This window comes from Macaca thibetana, chromosome 6 (assembly GCF_024542745.1).
Source record: "Macaca thibetana thibetana isolate TM-01 chromosome 6, ASM2454274v1, whole genome shotgun sequence".
In the NCBI taxonomy this organism is placed as follows: Eukaryota; Metazoa; Chordata; class Mammalia; order Primates; family Cercopithecidae; genus Macaca; species Macaca thibetana.
In genome coordinates this window covers 112,964,234-112,987,586 of record NC_065583.1, presented here as the reverse complement: position 1 = coordinate 112,987,586, position 23,353 = coordinate 112,964,234, and the positions used below count along the sequence as shown (strand labels likewise).

The 23,353-nt window shown below is 38.5% G+C and overlaps 1 protein-coding gene across 7 annotated transcripts in view; it reads left to right on the top strand.

The window, feature by feature from the left end:
• The window catches only part of MAST4 (microtubule associated serine/threonine kinase family member 4), a 575,926-nt gene that overhangs the window by 152,862 nt on the left and 399,711 nt on the right, over positions 1 to 23,353 (top strand). For all 7 annotated transcript variants that reach the window (XM_050794438.1, XM_050794437.1, XM_050794435.1 and 4 more), the window contains exon 2: positions 6,832 to 6,985. In XM_050794438.1, coding sequence (XP_050650395.1) covers positions 6,832 to 6,985 — 154 coding nt within the window. The remainder of the gene's footprint in view (positions 1 to 6,831; positions 6,986 to 23,353) is intronic.

Sequence of the window (23,353 nt, the reverse complement as noted above, 5' to 3'; positions counted from 1 at the left end):
AGAATAATATATGTTTTTCTATTCTTTGAGTGGTATAAAACAGAGATAAGAGTGCCTGAGAGGTGTCACTCAGGAGGGCCCGTTAAGTAGAGCTGCAGGTTGTAGCAGACATCAGGCCAAGGGAAGGGGAGGGAGACTTGAGCTGAGCCTAGGGTGATAGTGACATTTATCAGTATCACTTGTTACTGAGTGTGTCTGTGTGCCAGCTCTTTTCATGCCTCATCTCTCTGCATCCTCACTGCATCTCTGAGGTCTGGTCTCAGAGAGAGGTAGCTTGTCCAGGACATGGCATTGGGATTCTGTTCCTGGCAGTTCCCACTGGGGCTAGGTCCCTCACCACTGTACTGCTCTGCTTCATGCCAAAAACATAGCTGCAGATGCCCATAGCACAGGCGATCATGCCCTAGAATTCTGTGCTCTGGAATACAGGTATGAGCTTTACAGCCTGAAATAATGCAAATGCAGTTTAAATCAAATTCTCACGTGAGCCATAAAAACAAAACACAAACCAAAACCTTGGTACAATTGTAAAGAGTTTAATTTCCTTGTGAACCATTGATGATGATGTACACTCACAGAGATGTTTGCCTAGACAACCAAGTGACTTAGTACAGGACAATGATATTAATAACCATAGCTGACATTCATGGTGCACTTCCTTTGTGCCAAGGACTGTCTTAGGTGCTTTACATATATGTACTGTCTTCATCCTTACTGCCACCCCAGGAGATAGATATTTGTTGTTACTAACATCTTGTGGTTGAGGAAACAGGTGCAGAAATAGTTAAATATCTTCATTAGGATAGTAAGTGTTGGCTCTCATCTGGGCTCCTAACCACTGTGGAATTAGTATGAAACCAATAATGAGTGTTTTAACTGTAGAAGCCTGTTCTATCAAATTTTAAAATATTGATTATAGGCTTTGGTTTGAAAGTAAATAAGATCCAATTTTGAAATAAAGTCATTTCAGGTTGCCAATTCGATTCTTTATTGGGTGGCAGGGATGAGAGAGAGCAGTTAATTAGGATTACAAGCATAGTCTCTGCAGTTTTATAATCATCTATTTTCATATCTTTGGTTTCTTAAGGTATTTAATATCAAGAAACAGAATAACTGAACAATGTCTTCATAATCTATGTTACTAATCAGTCTCATTCTCTTTGTCTAAGCATAAAAAGGACTTTACTGGTGAGCCTCTCATTATGTATGCAGATGACATTGGTGATCCCTTTGAACGAATGAACTTTGGCCTTAGGGCACATGCATTCTGGATGAGTCTTTAAAATCCATGTGCTACATCTTGGGGATGAATGCAGGATTACAGAAAAGAGGAGTGGAGTAGGAAAAGGTTGGAATGATTTGGACAAATATATATGCTAGCAGGGATACAGTTAAAGAATTGAGTAGTTATTTAGGAATTACCTTTGGAGTTAGCCCTGTTCAAAAATTAGCACATTAATTTGGTATATGGAACAGATTCTTTCAAATGATGTGGTTTGCCATAACCTAAGAGTCTTTTCCATACATGAAGTGTTCAGTTTGTCAAAACACTAGAGACTCACTTTAGTTTCCAGTATGTCACCTTGAATAACATTTAATATAATTTTATTCTATTTTTTCAATAATTAAAGCCCTTTATATTAAAAATATTTCTATTTTTTTCCTGTTATATTTTAAAGTAAGAATCAGAGATTTGCAATTCATTTGCTTTTTCCACAAATATTCACAGGTGCTTTTTATGTAGTTTGCAGTGTTCTAGGGATCCAGCAGTGGACAAAACAACATAGTGCATAATTTCGTGTAACTTTAATTTTAGCAGGGGGAGAACAGCGAGAAACAAGTACCAAAGATCTCGTATGTCATGTGGTGATAGATGCTCTGAAGAAAAATAGGAACAAGGAATAAAGGTTGAGCATGCTGTTTTACATAGGCATTTACAGAGGGCATCCCAGGAAGAGTGACATTTGAATAGAGACCCAGAGGACAGAGGGGGCACAATAGCTAATATCTGGAATGTGTCGCAGGTAGAGGAGAAGATAAATATAAGGTCCTGGGTGGGAAGATGCTTGGGGCATCCAAGGTCTGGCAAGAGACCAAGGTGGATCAAGTGGAGTGGCAGGAGCTGGGACTAGAGAGGAGGACTCCAGCAGTGGAATTGGAGCATCTGGCTTCATGTTTTAGAAGGGTCACTGCTGTGGTGCTGAGAGGATGGAAGCACAGAGACCTCTTGAGATGCTATTGCAAGAGAGAAGGGGGTGGCAGGGACAAGGCTGGTAGGCATAGAAATGGTGAAGTATCATGGATGTATTTTGGAAGTTGAGCCTGGAGGATTTACTGGTTGGATATGGAGTGTGAAACAGGAGTTAAGAACAACTGAAAGGTTTTGTGACATGAGTAGCTAGAGAAAACAGAATTGCCATTTACTGAAATTGGAAAAAGTTTTCTCTTTCTGCTTATATGACCACTATTAATATTTAAAAACTATGAATTACAGAACCCATGTGCTTGGGAGTAGACGTGTCTGAAAATGAGGTCGGAGAAAATTGTCATTTAAGAGGCTGAAAGTTCTGTGTTTGTGGACAGTTCTAAAATGCCTTTTATAGACGGATGGTATTACTAGGGCATACAGCCGTAGATAAAGAAATCTGTGGTCCATACTTGCAGATGGTGGTGATGGTGATGGCGGAGACACTAAGCAAAATTAGATCGAGGCTTGTAAATGATGTGCCTTCATTTTTTACTTTTTAAAATTTATTCTTTTAATTGAAAAATAAAAATTCTACATATGTATATGCATTGTAATGTCTTAAAATATGTATGTATTATGGAATGGCCAAATCAAGCTAATGAACATATGTATTACCTCACATGCTTAGCATTTTTGGGGAGTGAGAACACTTAAACCTACTCTGTGAGTTTCAAGAATACAATACATTGCTATTAAATATTAACTGTGTGCTTTTAGTTCATCTTCATTGATATGGCCAAGCCACAGTGTCATCGTGGAGGATCTGTTTTTTCCGCAGCCTGATAATTTGTAAAACAGCATATAATGGGTGAGGGCAGTAAATATAGAAAATATAGGTATGGAATTCTGGTAATCAGCATTTCTATAGAACTGACAGTTTTGGAAACTTTCTTTGAATTCTGCATCACACTTACCTTGGTTATACACCTTTTGTCCCTTAAGATGCTAAATGTTTCCTGTGATAAACTGCTAGCAAGAGCGGGTATACATCCCTCACTTGAAGGTGGTATGCTGTGCCCCTGTCCGACTTCTGCATTCAGTAATATTAAAGGAACCTCTTCCAGCTTTTCTTTGGCACTTGTTGGAGGTTGTAAGAACTAACGTAGGAAATTTTAAGCAAATCCAGTTACTACAAATCAGTATTTATTATTGGTGCATGAGGTAAGGACATGTTGCTGTTTCAATCCAGGATACTTTGTGGCCAGCAGCATGTAGGTGACCACGGAGTAGGACCTGGCCCTCTAGGAGTACACAGCCTGCTTAGGGAGAGGAACCACAAGTATTTGAAGCAAGGGTATCATGCCCAGGCTTAGATGCCCTTGAACATCAGCGAAAGTTTCAAGACAACCTATGTCTTTTAGTTCAACTCTTTGTAGTATGAAGACTTTGGGAGTCTGGTTGGAAAACATTAAAATGGAATCATTTAAAGGACAAAGTCCAAACTGGCATGTTTGATGTCTACCATAAGCTCTAGGGTGTGATGAAGTGTAAAAGGGATAATGAGTATTTGATTCAGTATAAAAAATGAAAAATAAATTGCAGGCTGCAGTGGACCATTTTTGAGAAGCTTTGACTAACTGTAGAAAGAATAGTAAAGCCACTGACAACAGAGCAAATTTGGAAAAATGATCTATTTAGAGAGAGCCCTGTTGGGAGTGTGATTGGATGTGAAGAGGAAATGGGATCTTGGAGCATTGCATTGTGCTTATAGGTTTTCTGCTCATACTGTGCCTGAAACATTTGCAGCCCTCACAGTTCACTGCCTCAATTTTCCCAGATTTAAAATAATACTCCCTTCTTGGGGTTGTGATTTTGATTAAAAACCTTGGCTTGTGGACTAATAGCTCATGTCTATATATGTGTGATATGTGATGAATTAGGTTTTTTTTTCTGTTTTCTCCTTGATTTCCTTCTCTTTCTTCCACATTTGTTCACGTCTTTTATGGCTTTGTTGGAAATATGTACGAAAATTACCTAAATCCTATGTAGGAATTATCTTCTTTCCTCTGCTTGCTTTTCTACCCTTTGTGAATTTGTGATACAACAGTCTTCCCCAGAGTAATTAACTGTGATTTTACAAGGTGAAAAAATTTAACTTCAGGTGAAAAATAAGTAGCAGATGCTGATGAACCTTAAATGAGAAATATTTGTATTTTATGCAGCTGTCACTCATAATTAAGAGAAAATAACTAAGTAGAATGGACCCTAACTTGCTTGATTGCTTCAAAGGGTGGGCACCCATTCTTAGTGCATTTACTGGGACTATTAAATAGTAGCTATTATGGGACATTTTGTTCAATGTCTATGGCACATTGCCACCTTGTGGCTGCAAATTTGTCTTGTAATGTAAAAGTAAATTTTTTAATGTTAAGTCTACCTGACATAATCTTAATGTTACATTTTTCCTAGTATTTATACTTCACTTTGCTCACAAAAGCTTTGAGACACCTTATAAGACTACCTGGAGTATAGGATAGGAGAACTTAAGAGAATATTCTTGTTCTTAGAAGAGGCATGTTGAAGTATTTGTGGGCAGGGGGCAGTGAAGAATCATACTGCCTGCAACCAACAGTCACCATGCATGTGTGAAGAGAGGGAGAGAGAGCAAAAGCAGTGTGGCAAGAGGTTAACAACTCGCCATTGAGAATATGGGTGTTTACTGTTCCTGTAACTTTTCTGTAGTTGCAAATGCTTTTCTGAAAAGTTTGAAATTTAAAAATTGGCAGAAAAAATAATTGGGGTATTGAGCACAAAATTAAGCCAAAAAGGAGGCAAAAATAACCTCTACATTCTTTAATGATCTGACTCTAGATGAACTCAGTGATTTGGTTCTGCATTTTCTAGAGGCTATATGGAAACTTCTCCTTGGAGGCCCTCCTAAATAGGACACTGATATAATGAACAGCAGCCCTTGGCAAATACCTTGTGAGAAGTTCAGCTCTGCATTTGAAAGGGTGTGGGGTTTTTTTTTTTCCTTTTTCCCAAGTGCACTCTGGAGTCCCTTTTTCCTACTGATCTGGCTTTGATCTTGGAGTGGATGGGCTGCCAGTTTTTCAAGGGCCTCTCACTAAAATACTGACCGGCAATGAGTGTGAGATGGTACTTACAGAGAAGTGCTTGAAATCCAGATGTTAGGTCTTACTAATTAATACAGTTATGCTTAGGGGACTCTCTCAGTAGCTGAGCAGATGCACTCTGTTCTATCTCAACTAACTTGGGAAGGGTTGCTCATAAACAGGATCAAATTTCCTTTTGTGCAATAGTTTTTATTTTATTTCTATTTAATTATTTTTTATTATTTATTTTTTGAGGCAGGGTCTTGTTCAGTTGCTCAGGCTGGAGTGCAGTGCTTCAATCATGGCTCACTGTATGTAGCCTTGACCTCCTGGGCTCAAGAGAGTCTCCTGCCTCAGCTTCCCAAAATGCTAGGACTATTGATATGAGCCACTGTGCTCAGCCTGTGCAATGACTTTGAATATGATGCAGTGCATAGACAGACAAAATGGATGACCTAGTCTCCAGATTTCTATTTCTTATAAATAACATCCATGATAATCTTAACCTGAAAAAATTCAACAGCTATAACCAGGTGATCACCTCTTTTCCCCACGAAAACAAAACAAATCTCAGTGAAACGGCTCTTAAAATGCCCAGCTTTGAATGTGACTTGGCTTTTCTGTTTTCAAATTTCTGCAGAGTTAACCTTTTTATGTACTTTTTTGAGGGATCTTTAATAACTAACTGGACTTACGTAGGTGTACATGAAAATTTTTGTCCTTTGCAACTATCTTAGACACATATTCATATGTACTTACTTGAAGGTGAACATTTTAGATGGTATGGCTCTATTAAGTATGAGAGGCTTTCTTATAAAAACAGGCAGATCTTGAAATAAGTGTTGTGACACAAGGGATTTTTTTGTAGAATGCTGTCTCTTGAAGTGACTTTGGTTTCTCTGATTCTTGTGACAGGTTTTCTTTTAAAAAGCTATAAAGTGATGTAGGGATGTATTGATTTCCATTAAGGGCTAGGGTGCTTAGAAATTTCTCTCCTGCACAACATATATTTGTGAGCAATATGTGAATTTTCTTTTGTAACCAACTAAAGAGAGTGATCTATTGCTTCTCTATAGAGCAACAATCTTCAGTTTTGGGGGAGACCATGTACAGAAAGACATGTTTTATATAGTGACCTAGGATACACACACATACACACATAACTGAATAAAGGATTTCATGAAACAATACTTTCCCTTTGTTCATTGGACGCTGATAATTTTTATTCTATTGCATTAAAAAACAACAGTCACAATCTACCAAACTTGATTTCATGACCCACTAATGTGCTGTGACCCACAGTTTGAAAATCACTGCTGTTGAGATTTTTGCAGCAAGCCAGACTCTCTTTCGGATGGAAATGTGACAGTGAAATTCTGAATTCTCTAAGGTAGCAAAATTGAACACGGGATTGGGAGAATGGGTTTGAGAAGGAAAAGAAAGGAAGAAAAAGTGTGAATGACTGGTCTTTCATTCTAGGCTATGTTGATGCCCTAGCCAGTGATGCCATTCTTCCTCTTTCTGCAGCTTGACCACATATTATCCCCTCCACCCATGCCGTTTCGGAAATGCAGCAACCCAGATGTGGCTTCTGGCCCTGGAAAATCACTGAAGTATAAAAGACAGCTGAGTGAGGATGGAAGACAGCTAAGGCGAGGGAGTCTGGGAGGAGCCCTGACTGGTGAGTCTTGGTGGCTTGGATGAGAGAAGGAATTGCGTTTCTTTACAGGGTCCTGCGTGGCCCCAGAGTTCCACATGTAATCAGCCTGCTTAAGAATGGGCCTGCCTCTGCAGACCATTTCATAAAAATGTTGTCCAATCCAGAAAGCAGTTAAATTGAAAATTTTGTTAATAAACTTTGCTGAAATATAATTTACACGCAATGACAATATCCCCAATTTTTTTTTTATTATTATTATTTTTTTTGAGACAGAATCTCGCTCCATTGCTAGGCTGGAGGGCGGTGGTATGGCGTGATCTCGGCTCACTGCAAACTCCGCCTCCCAGGTTCAAGCGATTCTCCTGCCTCAGCCTCCTGAGTAGCTGGGACTACAGGACACGCCACCACACCCAGCTAATTTTTGTATTTTTAGTAGAGACGAGGTTTCACCATGTTGGCCAAGATGGTCTTGATCTCTTGACCTGGTGATCTGCCTGCCTCGGCCTCCCAAAGTGCGGGGATTACAGGTGTGAGCCACCGCGCCGGGCCAGTATCCCCAATTTTAAGTTTCCATTTGGATGGATTTTTGCAAATATATGCCTCAGTTTACTGCCGTGATCAGGATATAAAATGTTTCCCATGCTCTTCCTCGTCAAACTAACCCTTTACTGCCACCCTCAATGCCAAATCCTTGGCCCTAGGCAGCCATCGATCTTCTCTGTCATTATAGATTAGATGTACTTTCTCAAGGGATTTATATTAAAGGAAGCAGAGTGTCTACTCCTTTGTGTCTGACTTCTTTTGCTCAGTGTGATGTTTCTAAGATTCACCTAAACTGCTGCATGTATTAGTAGCATATGTTTATCTTTGTCAGAATAGGTTTAGTGTTCTATACTACTGTAGGATAACTGTAGTTAACAATTATATATAATTTCAAATAGCTAGAGGGAGGATATTGAATGTTCCCAACACAAAGAAATGATAAATGTTTGAGATGATGGATATGCTAATTACCCTGATCTGATCGCTATACATTATATGATTGAAACATCACTAGTACCTCATGAATATGTATAAATTATTCTTTGTTAATAAAAATAAAATTAGAAAAGAAATTGCCAAATGGTTTTCTAAAATTGTACCATTTTACATTCCTGATATGGATGAATGATCCAATTGCTGTGCATTCTTGCTAACCTGTGGTATTGCCAGTTTTAAAAATTTTAGCCATTTTCAGTGTTATATGGATGTATCACATTGTGGTTTTTATTTATGTTTCCTTCGTGACTGGATAATGTAGAACACCTTTTCATGTGCTTATTGGACAATTATTTGTATTTTGTGAAGTATTGGTTCAATTCTTTCACCCCTTTTTAAATTTCATTGTTAAAATTGAGAAATTTTCAAATCCAGAAAACTCACAAATTATTTTTTACTGCAAAATAGCCAAATTAAATTAAAATTGAGCTTTTAAAAAGTAACTCACCACTTAAAAATTGTACGTTATTAACTATATCACTGAAAGGTAGATTTCTGCTATTTCATCAGAGTGCTTTTTCCTCTAGATAGAAATATTTTCAGGGAACTTTGTTTCTTAACATCCCCAGAGTTTTCTTTCCATGTGATGGTCTTGTCTGCCAGTTTAAAGATGGCCTGGAAAATAAGTTGAATTACTCATTTTTTTTCTTGGAGAACTATGGACTTTGGCCTTTTGAAGATGAAATTTCTGAGAACAGAAGTGCTACTGCCACATGATTAGTGGAGTCTGGGACATCTGACGCAGTGTGCCACTCTGCTGGAACAAAGGGCCAAACTACCTCAGGGCACGGGGGAGAAATTCATCAAAAAAATTGCTGCAGTTTAAGGCAAATCTTTTCCCTTGAGTTTACTGATGCTCTTCTAATGCTTGTTAGGATATTTTTCTTTGCTTTCATTTGGTAAATGCAGACTATTTGCTTTTTAAAGTAAGAGATCCCAAAGATTATTGTAACTCTTATAGGTAAGAAAATTAAATCTTAAAGGTTAAAAGACTCATCCTCTTATTTATTAATTGCACTTAGGAAATTGACTTACCTTGATTCAACTATTTTTGACAGATAGGAGGGGCAGTAATTGTTCTATCCACTTTTGCTAAAGCAGTTTACATAAAGCTTTAAAATCATGCATGGGTGTGGCTGTTGATGCAGATATATGATCTTAAACATGAAATTTGGCCTTTAGCTTTGAAAATAAATAGATGGACTTGATTCTTTTGTCATAATTTTAACAGCTCTAGCAAGTCTATCCTTAGACAATTAGTTTGCTACACAATTATTTTTGATAACTAAATCTTTGGTCAGATAATTTTTAAAAATGTTTAATGGTACTTAGAAGAGCTTAAAAAAATCCACTGAACATCAACCTGTTTTTGAAGACAGTTCCTTGAAAATTATATTAGAATATTAAAAAAACAATTTTTAATTGTTCCTCTATATAGTTTAGCTGAAGATTTAATGAAATAATACATACAAAGCAGCTAGCCCAGGCAGCTGTTAGTATTATGTGCATAACCAATTGAATTTGGGGGGATTTAGAGTTGACGGGTGGCATGGACTCATGGAAATGAGTTTGGTACCCTTATTGACTGGCTTGCTACTTTGTGTTAGGCACTGTGTTCATGTCGGGCTAGTGTCAGGTGTTGGAGCACAGAGAAGACAGCATATTCCCTGATCTTTAAAAAATGTGTTTTCCACTAGTTTTAAGTAACTAAATAATCACGTGTGTTCTCATCTTGGGACATACCCTGTTGCTAAACTTAAAATAAGCCATACTGGTTTTTCCATCACAGGCCCATGCCTGATCTAATCTGTTACTTAATGACTGACCACCTTCTCATGGTTTTAGTTTGTTTTAATCCAAGGATCTTTTCTTTGGTAGTATTCTACTTTCCTTAAAACAAAGATTTTTAGTTTATAGTTGGACAGTTTTGCCAACCAATTATCCTTGATAAGGTTCACTAAACTTTTAGCTTTTTGAAAGGAAGATCTGTGATCAATTTATATATTTATCCCTAATAATGATAGCTAATAGTAAAAGCTTACTGTGTAGCAGGCATTATGTTTAGGGAATTATATTTACTGACTTATTTAATCCTTACAGCATCTCTGTGTGTCTATGAGGGAGACACTGTTAGCCCATTTTACACATGAGAACGCTGAGTCACAGGCAGGTGGAGTAACTTCCTTGAGGTCACAGTTCTCACAACAGCAAAGCCAGGATTTGAACTCAGGCATCGTGGCTCCAGAGTTCATGCTCACAACTGCTACACTGTTCCTAGCATATTCAGTACCTAGGTTTTAAATAAATTCTTAATTCCAGCAGTATTAATTGGAGTGAATCTTAGATGGGAAAATTATTCACTCAGTTGGAATTTGTGGCTAACTCAATCTGTAGGGCTCCCAGTCATTTAATTGTAAAAATGAAGTAAAACTAGGCAATTAGTACATATTTAACACCTTAAAATTCACACATTGGTTAACCCAGAAATTCGACTTCTCAGAATTCATCACAAGGAAATAGTCATATGTCAAGAGAATTAACCTTAGTTATATTTAAAGCAGCACCATTTATAATAATTAAAATTTCATATTATCTAAATAGCTGGCAAATGAATACTGATTAAACATTATGGTATGCATATAAAATGGGAAACAACTGTAAACATTAAAAGTCATGTTATAAAAAATATGTTTTAATATTGAAAGAGACTCACAATATATTAATGTGAAATCCCATTGTTAAATGGTCTCATAGTGTCTCATACTTCCTAAGACTTACTATATTTGTAATTAAATATATACAGATGGTCCCCCACTTACTGTGGTTTGGCTTTTGACTTATCAACTTTATGCTGAGTTTAGTGGGGTATGAAATACATTTTGATTTAGGATATTTTTTACTTCTGATGGGTTTATCAGGATGTAACCCCACTGTAAGATGAGGAGCATCTGTCTTTAATGAGGAGGAGGAAAACAATTACTTTCTGCTAAGGAATTTTCTCAAACTGGAGTGATGGTTGAGTAGGCTGTCTTTAAAAATGGGCAAGTGAAGGATGCTATGGCCTTTTTTATACCCTGCAGCTTAATCCATGGGATAGTTTTTGAGCCCGAGTTTTTCTGTGGCATTTGGTGGTGTATCAGTCAACAACAGTAATGTTGTATAACTGCAAATATCTCAGTGGTAGACAGCAATAAGTATTTTTTTTCTTGTTCAGATGGCTATAGGTCAGTTGGGGGTTGGCTGTAGGTCACTCTGGGCCCTGCTGGGCTTGGTCCCAGGATGCAGTTTGGGGCCAGATTTGCTCTATGTGTCTATCTTCTTCTTTAGACCAGCAGGTACCAAAGGCATCATCTCCTTATGAAAGACAGGAGCAGGAGAGGGCAAGTTCTCCTGTACAGGCACATTTCAAGGTTCTGCTGGTGTTATGTCTGCTAATTTCATATTGGCTAAAGCAAATGGTATGGTCAAGCCCAGAGTCAAGGGGTAGAAGCACACTTCCCTTTGATACCTTGGCCAGGATGCAGGTACAGTCATGTGCCACATAAAGTTATTCTGGTCAGTGATGGGCCGTATATGTGACAGTGGTCCCATGAGATTATAACGGAACTGAAAAACTCCCATTATATGGTAATGTCTAGATGATCCTGATTCATCTAGCCTAGGCCTAGGCTAAGGTGTTTGTGTCTTAGTTTTTAAACAAAAGAGTTTAAAAAGGAAAAGAAAAAATAGAAAAAAAAAGCTTATAGAATAAGGATATAAAGAAGAAAATGTTTTTGTACAGCTCTACAATGTATTTGTATTTTAAGCTAAGTGTTATTACAAAAGTCAAAGTTTAAAATTAAGAAGTTTATAAAGTAAAAGTTACAGTAGGGTAAGGTTAATTTATTATTAAAGAAAAATATTTTTTAAAAATCAGCGTAGCTTAAGTATACAGTGTTTCTAAAGCCTACAGTGATGTCCTAGGCCTTCCTATTCACTCACCACTCACTGACTCACCCATAGCAACTTCTGTTCCTGCAAGCTATTCATGGCAAGTACCCTATACAGGCATACCACTTTTTATCTTTGATTCTGTGTTTTTAAGGTAGCTTTCCATGTTTAGATATGCACATACTGATCACTGTGTTGCAGTTGCATACAGTATTAGGTGCAGTTGCATGCTCTACACGTTTGTAGCCTAGGAGTAATAGGCTATATACCCTGTAGTTTGGTTGCATAGTAGGTTACACCAGCTGAGTTTGGGAAGGTACACCCTATGATGTTTGCACAATGACAGAACTGCCTAAGGAAGCATTTCTCAGAATGTGTCCTTTTTGCTCAGCAATGCATGACTGTATGTACAGTTGTCCCTCAGTATCCACAGATTCCAGGTTCCAGGATACCGAAGTTCGTAGTTGCTCAAGTCACTTATATAAGATGGTGTAGTATTTGCATGTAACCTATGCATATCCTTCTGTAAGCTTTAAATAATCTCTAGATGATTTATTTCACCTAATACAGTGTAAATATTAATATTCTGTAAATAGTTGCTGCACCGTATTTTAACATTTGTAGTATTTTTATCATATCACTATTTATATTTTTCCAGATATTTTTGATCTACAGTTAGTTGAATCTGGATGTGAGAGCTGACTTTAATGCTACTCCAGAGGAGTAAAGAATTGGAACTGATAATTCAGTCTATCCTAGTTAGCTTCTTTTAAAAAAATCTTTTACAGTAAAATATCTTATTTAACTATTTTTAAGTTTCAACATAATATGTATTCAATGTAGACAATTTAGAAAATACAAAACACTATAATGAAAAAGCCCAAAACCCCATAATTTCACTATGCATAGACACTCATGATTGAAATGTTCACATTTTCCTCCCTAACTAAACTTTTGAATCACTAAGGGCATTAGATTAAAGACGAGAAAATAACCAGTGCGTTTTTTGCAGGACTGGCATTTAAACAATAGACCCGGAGCTTACTATGCACATTACTGCCTGGATTTTTATTTTGGAGGCTGATGTGTTTCCTGTCTTGAAGGTCCACAGTTTGCTAAATAGGCACCTAGAAGCCTCATGTAAACATTGACTGAGCTTTGGAGCCCCCTGAGGAGGAAGTGGAGCATTATTCTAATTATTATACAGACCCTTAAGTCTGGGCATGGATATTGTTGGTAATATGCCTGACAGCTCACAGTGAGGAAGCTGCAGAATGAAGGACAGAAGCTCGGGATCTTGAATCCTGGCTTCTTGATATGCAAATGCATGCCCCAAATCTTTGTCCTGCATTCTACAGCTGTGATGTATGTTGCAGCCTTAATAGCCAGAAAATGAGTGCTGCTTCTCCCCATGAAGAGAGGTTTTTTTTTTTTTTTCCCCCAAATGTTTGGGTTGGTTGGAATGTAAAAGAAAGACAAAAATCTATATATGTGTATAACATGCACATAATAATAAGAAATCAGCTTTGCAGACAATATAAACTAGAATTTTAAAGCTGTTAGAATCATGACGTTCTATCTTGGGAAGAAAGTTAAGAGAGTTTTCTTTTTTGGACTATGGAAATCAATTTGGAATAACGTCTGAAAATTTTTAAAAAGGCATTTTTTAGTGTTACTTTTTTACTTAAAGAGAGAAAGGAACAACACAATCCCAGAAAACATTCTTTCCTTTAAAATTAACCTGGAAGCTATTGCTTTTAATTACTGTGTAGTACCCAATGGGTTTCTCATCCTAAAGGCCTCCTTAGCTTAGTGGGCAAGTCTGAAATAATTCAGATTCAAGATAATTTATATAAAGTATGGCTGTTTTATGGGTAGCTTCGGTATTTACTAAATGTCACACTTAAATACAACTTAAACTTTCCTATACACTCTAGATTTCTTCAGTTTTGTAACACCATCAAAAGAATGCCTATATAAAAATGGTGTGTGTTAAGATAATGCTACATGCTATGATGAGCAAACTAGAAAATATCAGTGGCTTAACACAATAGTAGTTTATTTCTTGCTCCATGTAGAGTTCAAAGTAAATGTTTGGGTTCATAGGCAACACTCCTCCCATGGTGACTCAGGGACCCACATTCCATCTTCTGGTTTTGCTCTTCTTAATAGCCTTGAGGTACACCGTTTCCAGTTGGTAGAAGTGGAAAGAGAGAGGAGAAACCCTTCTGACTTCTTAAAAGTCCCAGCCTGGAAGAGACATGCTAATTTCCGTTCCTATTCTTTTAGAAAGATCTAATTACCTGGTCACAGATGAATGTAAAGTGCACGTGTGTGTGTGTGTGTGTGTGTGTGTGTGTGTGTGTGTGTGTGTGTTGGGGGTGGGGGGTGCTAGGGAAATATGGCCTCTGCTGGCCTTGCGTCAGCATTCAGCTAGATAAGAGATAGGGGGAGCAGGGCACTTACTAAGTCAGGAAAGACTAGGAGAGAAACAGATTTTAACAAAGACACAGGATGTCATGAATTCTGTTTTGAGTATGTTTGAAATGCCCGATGAGCCATACTAAATAGGCATGTCAAGTAGGACTATGGAATCACAGAAGGAGAGAAGCATCTTCAGAGGAGGAAATGATAAAATTATAGAACTGGAGGACTGATTTGTGGTTGCCAGGGATTAAGGAGGGGATGAGGTAGGAGGGAAGTAGGTATGGCTATAAAAGGGCAACACAAGGGATCCTTGTGATGATGGAAATGTTCTTTGACAGTGTCAATATCCGTTCTTGGGTTGTGATACTGTACTAAGGTTTTTCAAGATGTTATCATTGGGGAAACTGGGTAAAGAGAAGTACTTGGGATCTTTCTGTATTATTTCTTGTAACTGCATGTATATCTATAATTGTATCAAAATGAGATAATTTAAAAAGTTATATCAGTAATCTTAATACATTTGCTTAAAAGAAAAGCAGAGAGTTACTGGATTTAGTGGCTTCATTTTTCTCAGTGCATTATGAGAGACCATGGGGGGAAGGGTTGCAGTTGGGAGGGTTATATGGGAATTGAGAAGAGAAGGAGGTATAATATAGTCTTGAAGAATAAGAAGGGAAGCTATAAATGTAGTAGGATTTCTTGAAAGCATTGACAGCCCATTAAAAGTCTGAGATCATGAATTGAAAGTCAAGCCGGTCTACGTGTTTGTGCAAAAGGTTAAAGTACCAGGGAAATTCATGTACTGGGTACACTGGTTCCAGAAAACAGAGAGAGGCCTGGTCAAGGGTCATTCATAAGAGTGGTGAGGAGGGTGGACCTGAGCTATACAGGAATGAGAGGCAGTTTTAGTGCCCATGGTGCGATATTTCTGGGGCTCGAGCCAAAGCCAGTGGGAATTTGGAAAGAGGACTAGAAGCTGGGACTTGGGTGCATGGTGGGGCTGGGAAACGAGCAGTGGGTGAACTGAGTTTGACTTAACCAGCCCCTGAAGGGTGACTGAAATGTTAATATAGTCATGCATCGCTTAATGACAGGGATACATTTTGAGAATGTGATTTCCTAATGCAAACATCATAGAGTATACTTACACAAACCTACCTGGTTTAGCCTACTGTAACCTATTGCTCTTGGGCTACACATCTTTACAGCATGTTACTGTACTGCATACCGTAGGTAACTGTAACACAATGGTAAGTATTTATGTATCAGACATACCTAAGGTAGAAAAGGTCCAGTAAAAATACAATATTATACTGTTACAGGACCACCCTCCTATGTGTAGTCCATTGTTGACCAAAACATTACGCAGTACATGACGATGTTTTGAAATTTGGCACCATTTGAAATTTTTAAAGGGCAAAGAATCTTTATAATTCTCATGATGTGCTCTCTTGTGATACTCCCAATTTGGGTTCTTGGCTCTTGGCCAACCAGAAAAAGCCCAGATCCACAAAGAATTGACACTTAAGGTTTTACTGACTTAAAAACATCCTGCTGGTATTTGTTTCACTAGTTCTTAATGTTTATAAAATCGCTATGCTGAAGGCACATAACTAAGGACAAGAATTCTCTTGAGTCGGTCTAGTGTTGTTTTAGAACTTAAAAAATTGTGTAGTTCATCAGTAATAGCTTTTTAAGCTGAGGAATGTCTCTATGTAATTTCTTTGAGTCACCAGGCAATGAACAGGCAATTCTGTTAGCATCGTCTTCCCAGTGACAATGCATGATTTTAAGAAGCTTTAAAACCATTTATTGTCTTTACTGCTCCTATGACAGTTTATATCCTGGATATTTTGTTTGCTATCTAGGTGTTCTAGATAGAAGGTGTGACTATTTTGATGTATTTTTGTAAGTGTTGCAATTCCTCCTTGTCAGGAGTGGGAAGGTCTCATGAGACCTAGACTTAATGGGACGCGCAGCTGCCAGCGAGTTCCTTTGGCAGATGCTGCCTCCCAGTGGCTCTCTGTCAGGGAGCCTTCTGCTGGAGCTCATCTCCCATGCAGATGGTCTATCGATGAGTCATTGCCCCTCTAACGGGCTCACGTGGTGGTTCCCAGACCCAGGTCACCTGCCACTTAGAAACTGCCAAGTGGCCACCACCTTGTTCAGAGTCAGGCTGCAGCCTCTTGGGAGCCCAAGTCTCTCCTTCAGGCATTTTGCACCAGGGAAGCCTTCCCAGGAGGTGACAAGACAGGCATGAGGGGAAAATTAAGGAAAGAACCTGAATGAGGACTTTAAGAATGAAAAGCATTTCTCTTATACCCAGGGGCAGATGAGAGACTGGGCTGTTTGCTTTGATGTGTACCTGAGCTCTGGATAGTGTTGGGAGCCGTGCTTTGTCAGCAAATCGGGCACTTCAGAAATCAGTTTTACAGTTCTGTACCTGATAGTTTGAAAAACTTAACACTTGGTCCTGAGTGTTAGTTAATGTTTTCCATAGGAGGCCCAGTTTCTCTTAAGATGCTTGAAGCCCCCTTTCCTTTGCAGAGCAAAAGGTAACGTGGGCTTTCAATCACTGTTGACATAGAATTTCAAGATTACTCGGGCAGGAAAATACTCAGATACAGCTAAACCATTATCAGCTGCAAAATATGTTGGCTATCTGGACCTTTGGCTGGGTGTGTTAAATGTGGCAAACCAAACCCAGTAACTGGAATTCTTCAACATATACCAGAGAGGAGGATGTCTGGTAGTCCTTTAAAGTTTTTGCTGGCATGATTTTAAAACTTGTATGTGTGTAAATTTTTTTTTTTTTTTTTTTTTTTTTTTTTTTTTTTTTTTTGAGGTGGAGTCTGCTCTGTCGCCCAGGCTGGAGTGCAGTGGCGCGATCTCAGCTCACTCCAAGCTCCACCTCCCAGGTTCACGCCCATTCTCCTGCCTCAGCCTCCCAAGTAGCTGGGATTACAGGCACCTGCCACCACGCTCGGCTAATTATTTTATATTTTTAGTAGAGATGGAGTTTCACCGTGTTAGCCAGGATGGTCTTGATATCCTGACCTCATGATCCGCCCGCCCTCAGCCTCCCAAAGTGCTGGGATTACAGGCATAAGCCACTGTGCCAGGCCTGTGTGTAAATATATTTCTATCAGGAGGCTCTGTATGCCAGTTAGGCTAATGAAGAAACTTAAACCAAAAATGTACAGAATAACAGGATCCGTGAACAGAAGGCTTCCTCCCCCAACTCCCGTGCTCATTTCTTAGGTTCTAGTGTGATTCTACAAATAATGGGCTTTGGTCCTTCCCTAGGAAACAAGATTAATTTTTTGAATCCATATCTTAAAAATTTAAGTTACTTTCTTCTTAGAATTCCCTTTAGAATAAGAAACTGATTTCAGGGCTTTTTTTTAAAGCCTGTTATCAAGGTGTTGAGCTTTTTGGGTGAGGCGTAATCATATTCCTTTTTCTTTCCACTGCTTTTTAGTTTTGTCTTTTAGTACTTCCCTGGAACTCTCTTTCTGACAGGATGGACTGTGGCCCAGGCACGTCTGGGTGTGGCTTTCCTATCCTTCATGCACTGTGCTCTTTCAGGGTCTGAAAAGCACACTGATCCAAGCTTATCTTCTCAGTTCCTTATATTTGTAGACCCTCAGAGATGAAGTGGCTTTAGCTCCTCTGTGAGTCTTTAGTAGAGATGAGGAAGCCACAAACAGTGACTTGATTATATTACAGTTAACAGTGTGAAAGATTTATTGAAATACTGGAAAATTAGTATGAACTAGTAAATCTCACACTTCGTGCCCTTGAGTTGCTGGGGGAGGAGGAAGTAAGGTTGGGAAAGGTAAGAAGATGGTGAGTGGTGCCATTTCACACCACACTGGAACCCATTTACAGAGTTGGACCTAGGTAACTGGCTCTTCTGGTGATGTTTCAGTTTCTATTTTATACTTTTTCCCTTTCTTCATGTTTCAATTTTTTTTTTTTTTTTTTTAAGATTTTACCCTCTTATAGGAAACGTGGGGAAAGGCTATGTGGCTTGACATACACTACTGGGTTCCAAAGTAAAAGGCCAGTGACATCTTATTTCATACAAACTGCAGTACTAATGAGGTGCTAACTGCTCATGTACTGGAATTAGTAAACTGCACTGTACATGAATCCCCTGGACAACAGAGGCAGAGAGTAGTAGGGTGTGATGCACTAGGGAGTGGGGAGATGTAGATCAGAGAGAGAATGGGATCACTGAATTAAATGAAACAGAATTTAAAGAAAGCAAGTGATTTGCCTGGGTAGAGACAGCATCTTGCCATCTTATACTACTGTTTCAGGGTGTAAATGGAAGAACGTGAACTGGAGATCTAAGGTCCAGATTCTAGTCCCAAGTCAACTTCTAAGTAGCCTTTATTGCTGGCTCTTAGTTTCTTCATCTGTCAAGTGGGCGGGTTGGATCCTATACTCTCAAGGTCCCTTTGAGTTAAGTAGTAAATAATTTTAGCTACAGTGGTGAGGGAGGGAAAGTCTTTGTAGAAAATGGGTTTTCTTCATTTTCCAGCCCCTGCACCCTCCCTTGAACCCCTGTGCACGCACACAGGCTTTATTTGTTGCTGCGCGAGGAAGCCCACCTTTGCCTCTATTAGAGCTGCTAGTAGGTGTCCTGTCACTTGAGCACACCCAGGCCATTCATCTCTTGCTTACAGCTCATTTTTTGGTGGCCAATCAAAGCCACTGGGAATGTAGAAGTTTTTTTAACTTCCCAGATAGAAACTGAAAATGATGCTGACTTTATGTCAGTTCCACAGGAAAAAGAGTAGGTAAAGAAATGCAAATGCCACCAACCGGGAAGTTGAAAGATTTATAAAAATTAGTGTTTCTGATATATTAATGACTTTGGTGGTGGTAGCCCGCATTTGTCATTGTCATGTTCCATTGTCATTCAAGTACTTAATCACCACACATTGTGAGGGCTAAATTTATTTTCTTGTGTCTGCCTAGACAGATAATTTCTCTATTCTTTGACAGTATTGTCTCAGGCATCTGAATCAGACCTAAGCCTGAAGGGAGAGCAGAGGTTAAGTCCCCTCCTTGCATTTAACTCATTGCTGACTTGTAAAAGAGAGAATGATATTACTTAAATGTCTGTTTCCTTCTTTGAGTAAGAACACAGGGGCAATCGTGTCACGGTTTGTGTCCTCTCTAAAATTCGAGTGTTGCCAGTTTGATAGTATTTAGAAGTAGGACTTTTAAGAGATGATTAGGCTATCCTAGGGCTGCTCCCTCATGAGTGGGACTGAGACCCTTTTAAAAGAGGCTTCTTTTACACAGCAGTGTTTGGTGAGCTTGCCATTCATTCTCCTTCTGCCATGCGAGGATGCAGCAAGAAGGCCCTCACCAGACCACATGCCAGCACCTTGATCTTGAACTTCCAGCCTCCAGAGCTGTGAGAAATAAATTTCTGTTCTTTATAAATTACCCAGTCTCTGTTATTTTGTTGTAGAGGCACAAACTAAAACAAATTGTGACTGCTGTAAATTATTAATGCTGCACCCAATTCAGCTTTAAGAAGGATTTTGCATAAGGTTGTGCAGCTCCCAGTTTCCCAGTCTGTGTAAAGAAGAGGCATGTGTGTATGTAAGTAACATACATGGGCATTTGTGTGTTTACATGTATGCATGCACACACTGCATTGCACCCTTGTTTTTTATTTAGTTCCAATAATGTAGGATGGCCTGTATTTTTGCCCTAAGCTACTCTGAAGGAGAGTTAATAATTATGTATGTCATTGACCTTTTATTAAAACTTCTGAAACAAGTTTATTTGTGCTCAGATCAAGAAAAAAGGTTTAGATTGGTCTCATAATTTGAATTCTTTCTTTTGTTAAATAATGACAGCTGAGTAAACCCACTGTTTCTCATTTTGTCTTGGTTGCCAGGAATCTCAGTGCAAAGTGTTTTATTTTGGTTTTGCTCCATTTTGCTAGCTTTTGGCTGCAGTGGTGTATATGTAAATAACACTAAACAAAGTGGGGAATAATACATCACGCACATACCTGTGGCTATGAGTGTTGTTGTACCCCTACCCTCTTAGGTGTATAAACTGATAATGAAGCATGTAATCTTTAAGGCCTTTTTCTACATTCAGATTCCATTCCAAATACTGTCATGTTACTTTTGCTGACTCTTCCACCTCTATCTCCTTTGATACCATCTTACGTTGTTCTTTTCTTAAAAGAGAGATTACTTTTAATTTTTTTATTTGTGTACCTATCATTCTGTTTGCTAGTTTATAAATTTATTGAGGACTTTTTCCTTGTATCCTCAAAGCAAAGCCTTGTGCATTTCTATTTCTCATATTGCCAGATAAAATATGGGGTATCCAATTAAATTTTAATTCAGATAAGCAACTAATATTTTTTTTTTTATTATACTTTAAGTTCTAGGGTACATGTGCACAATGTGCAGGTTTGTTACATATGTATACGTGTGCCATGTTGGTGTGCTGCACCCATTAACTTGTCATTTACATTAGGTATATCTCCTAATGCTATCCCTCCCCTCTCCCCCTACCCCATGACGGGCACCAGTGTGTGATGTTCCCCTTCCTGTGTCCAAGTGTTCTCATTGTTCAATTCCCATCTATGAGTGAGAACATGCGGTGTTTGATTTTCTGTTCTTGCAATAGTTTGCTGAGAATGATGGTTTCCAGCTGCATCCATGTCACTACAAAGGACACAAACTCATCCCTTTTTATGTCTGCATAGTATTCCATGGTGTATGTGTGCCACGTTTTCTTAATCCAGTCTGTCACTGATGGACATTTGGGTTGATTCCAAGTCTTTGCTATTGTGAATAGTGCTGCAATAAACATACGTGTGCATGTGTCTTTATAGCAGCATGATTTATAATCCTTTGGGTATATACCCAGTAGCAACTAATAATATTTTTAGTATCTAGTGCTATGTTAGGAGCATACATATTCAAATTTACTTGAATTTAAATATAGGTATGCATCCTGTATTCTTATTTGCTAAATCTGGCCATCTTATCAATAAATACTGGAATGGTTCTGTGCCTAGGCGTTATCAGACATAGTCTCATAGGTACAGGCATGGTATGAATGGCAAGTGTTTAGAGGCATTATACATAGACATTCATTCAATATCCTTTTCGTGCACGTGTGTTGTGTGTGTCTGTGTGTGTGTGTGTGTTTTCCCCCTGTAGCTGCTTAGTCACATGGGAGTCAGGACCATCTTTGCAGACAACCCCAAGCAGCTCTGATACATGATATACTGTACTCTTTGATGTCTAAAAGTTTGTGTGCATTTGCCCTATTACAATGCCTTCAGTAGTCACAGTGCTTTCTTTGTGGGTCAAATAATGGGAGATGTAATGCATTTAATGAAATGTCTAGAAGAAAATGACCTGGCTTTCAAGCTTGAGAGATGACCATTTGGAGGGTGATTGGAGCAACCAAAAGACTACCTTCCCCCAACTCAGCCCACTGATTCCCCATAAGCATGGCTGAATTCTCTAAGAAGGAATGCTAAGTAGCTGGCAAAACTATTACCGTAAAACATGAAGCATTGACCCTGGAGTTCAGGGCTACTTCATGTCATCTGAGCTTTCAGAAGTTGTCAGTGGCAACTGACAACTGATAGACCAGAAATGGAAACGATGATTCCAACCCTACACCTACCATTAATTTTCAAGCAGTGCAGAGGCAGTCATGATGCTAATCTTGGCTTTGACTTTTCTTATCTTAAAAACAAGGGCATTGTTTTGTGAAGCAATTGGTGTTTTGTTAGGATTTAATTCAGCATGCAGGGTTGGATAACAATGGTTCTTAGATCCTTTTGCTTTGAAACCAGGCAGAGTGGGCTTTAACTTTCCTCATAAGGGAGGAGGGAGAGCAGGTTACCCAGTTCCTAATTGAGATCTCTCACTTCAGAAGTAGGAACCTTTAACAAATGGCCATTTGAAGGCGCTGGGGGAGATGCACTCTATGGTATTTTTGAGGAAATATTTTATGGTTATGCTCTAGATTTCTTATTCATTGATCGATATTGACAAGCATTTCTTAAGACATAAATATTACATTCTTCAGGTAACATACATAGATATTGTTGTTGAGAAAGAATTTGAAATCTATTGGAATAGACCTAGCATGGAACTAGCAAGTATTCCAAAGAAATAGATGTGATTACCTGATTATGAAATACACAGTTATGTGAATTAGACCATATGTAAGAGTTTCCATGTAAAAATAGAGAACCTGTTAGGAAATTTAGACTTGTCTGTAAGTTTCTGCATAGGTTGTGATATGGAGTTTATTTTGTCACCTCTATGGCGGCTTTTGTTCTTTTTGTTTCTCTTGTAAAACTACTGGTCCCCAACTCCTTAGCCTCTGTCATAACTGTTTAGATGTAGGGTGGTTGTCAGAAATGTTCTGTGTCTCAGGGTTGCCAGTGACATTTGAGGGCATCCATCAAAGCATCTTGGTGAGCAAAAGAGTGTCACTGAGTAGGATTCATAATTTCTCCAAGAAGTAAGATATCAAATATAAGTTGTCCTCTGGGGTATTGAAGTTAATTAGCTTACCTTGAAAATATACATTATATTGTGGAGATGGTAGACTCTTTTTGAGATGGTTTTTTGAAGAGAAAATCACAGCTGTAAAAAGTGACACAGTCTCCTCCATATCAAGTTTAAGGCCTCTGAGTTTTCTTCATTATTGTTGTCATTATAAAACAAACACTTGAGCCAAACTTAAATATTCTTCTAGGCAATGTGTAACTAAATAATAATGAAAAATATGATCCTTGGGAGAAATATAAATGAGAGACAGATGGAAAGTCAGCACACACAGACTTATGCATCTGGTTCTGTAAAGTCTAGTGTGTTTCACATGCAGGAAGAGCTAGGTGTGATGTGGGGCTACAAAAACAGATGAGATGCAGAAGTTACAGTGTAGTAGAACACACTGCATTCATAAATAAATGGC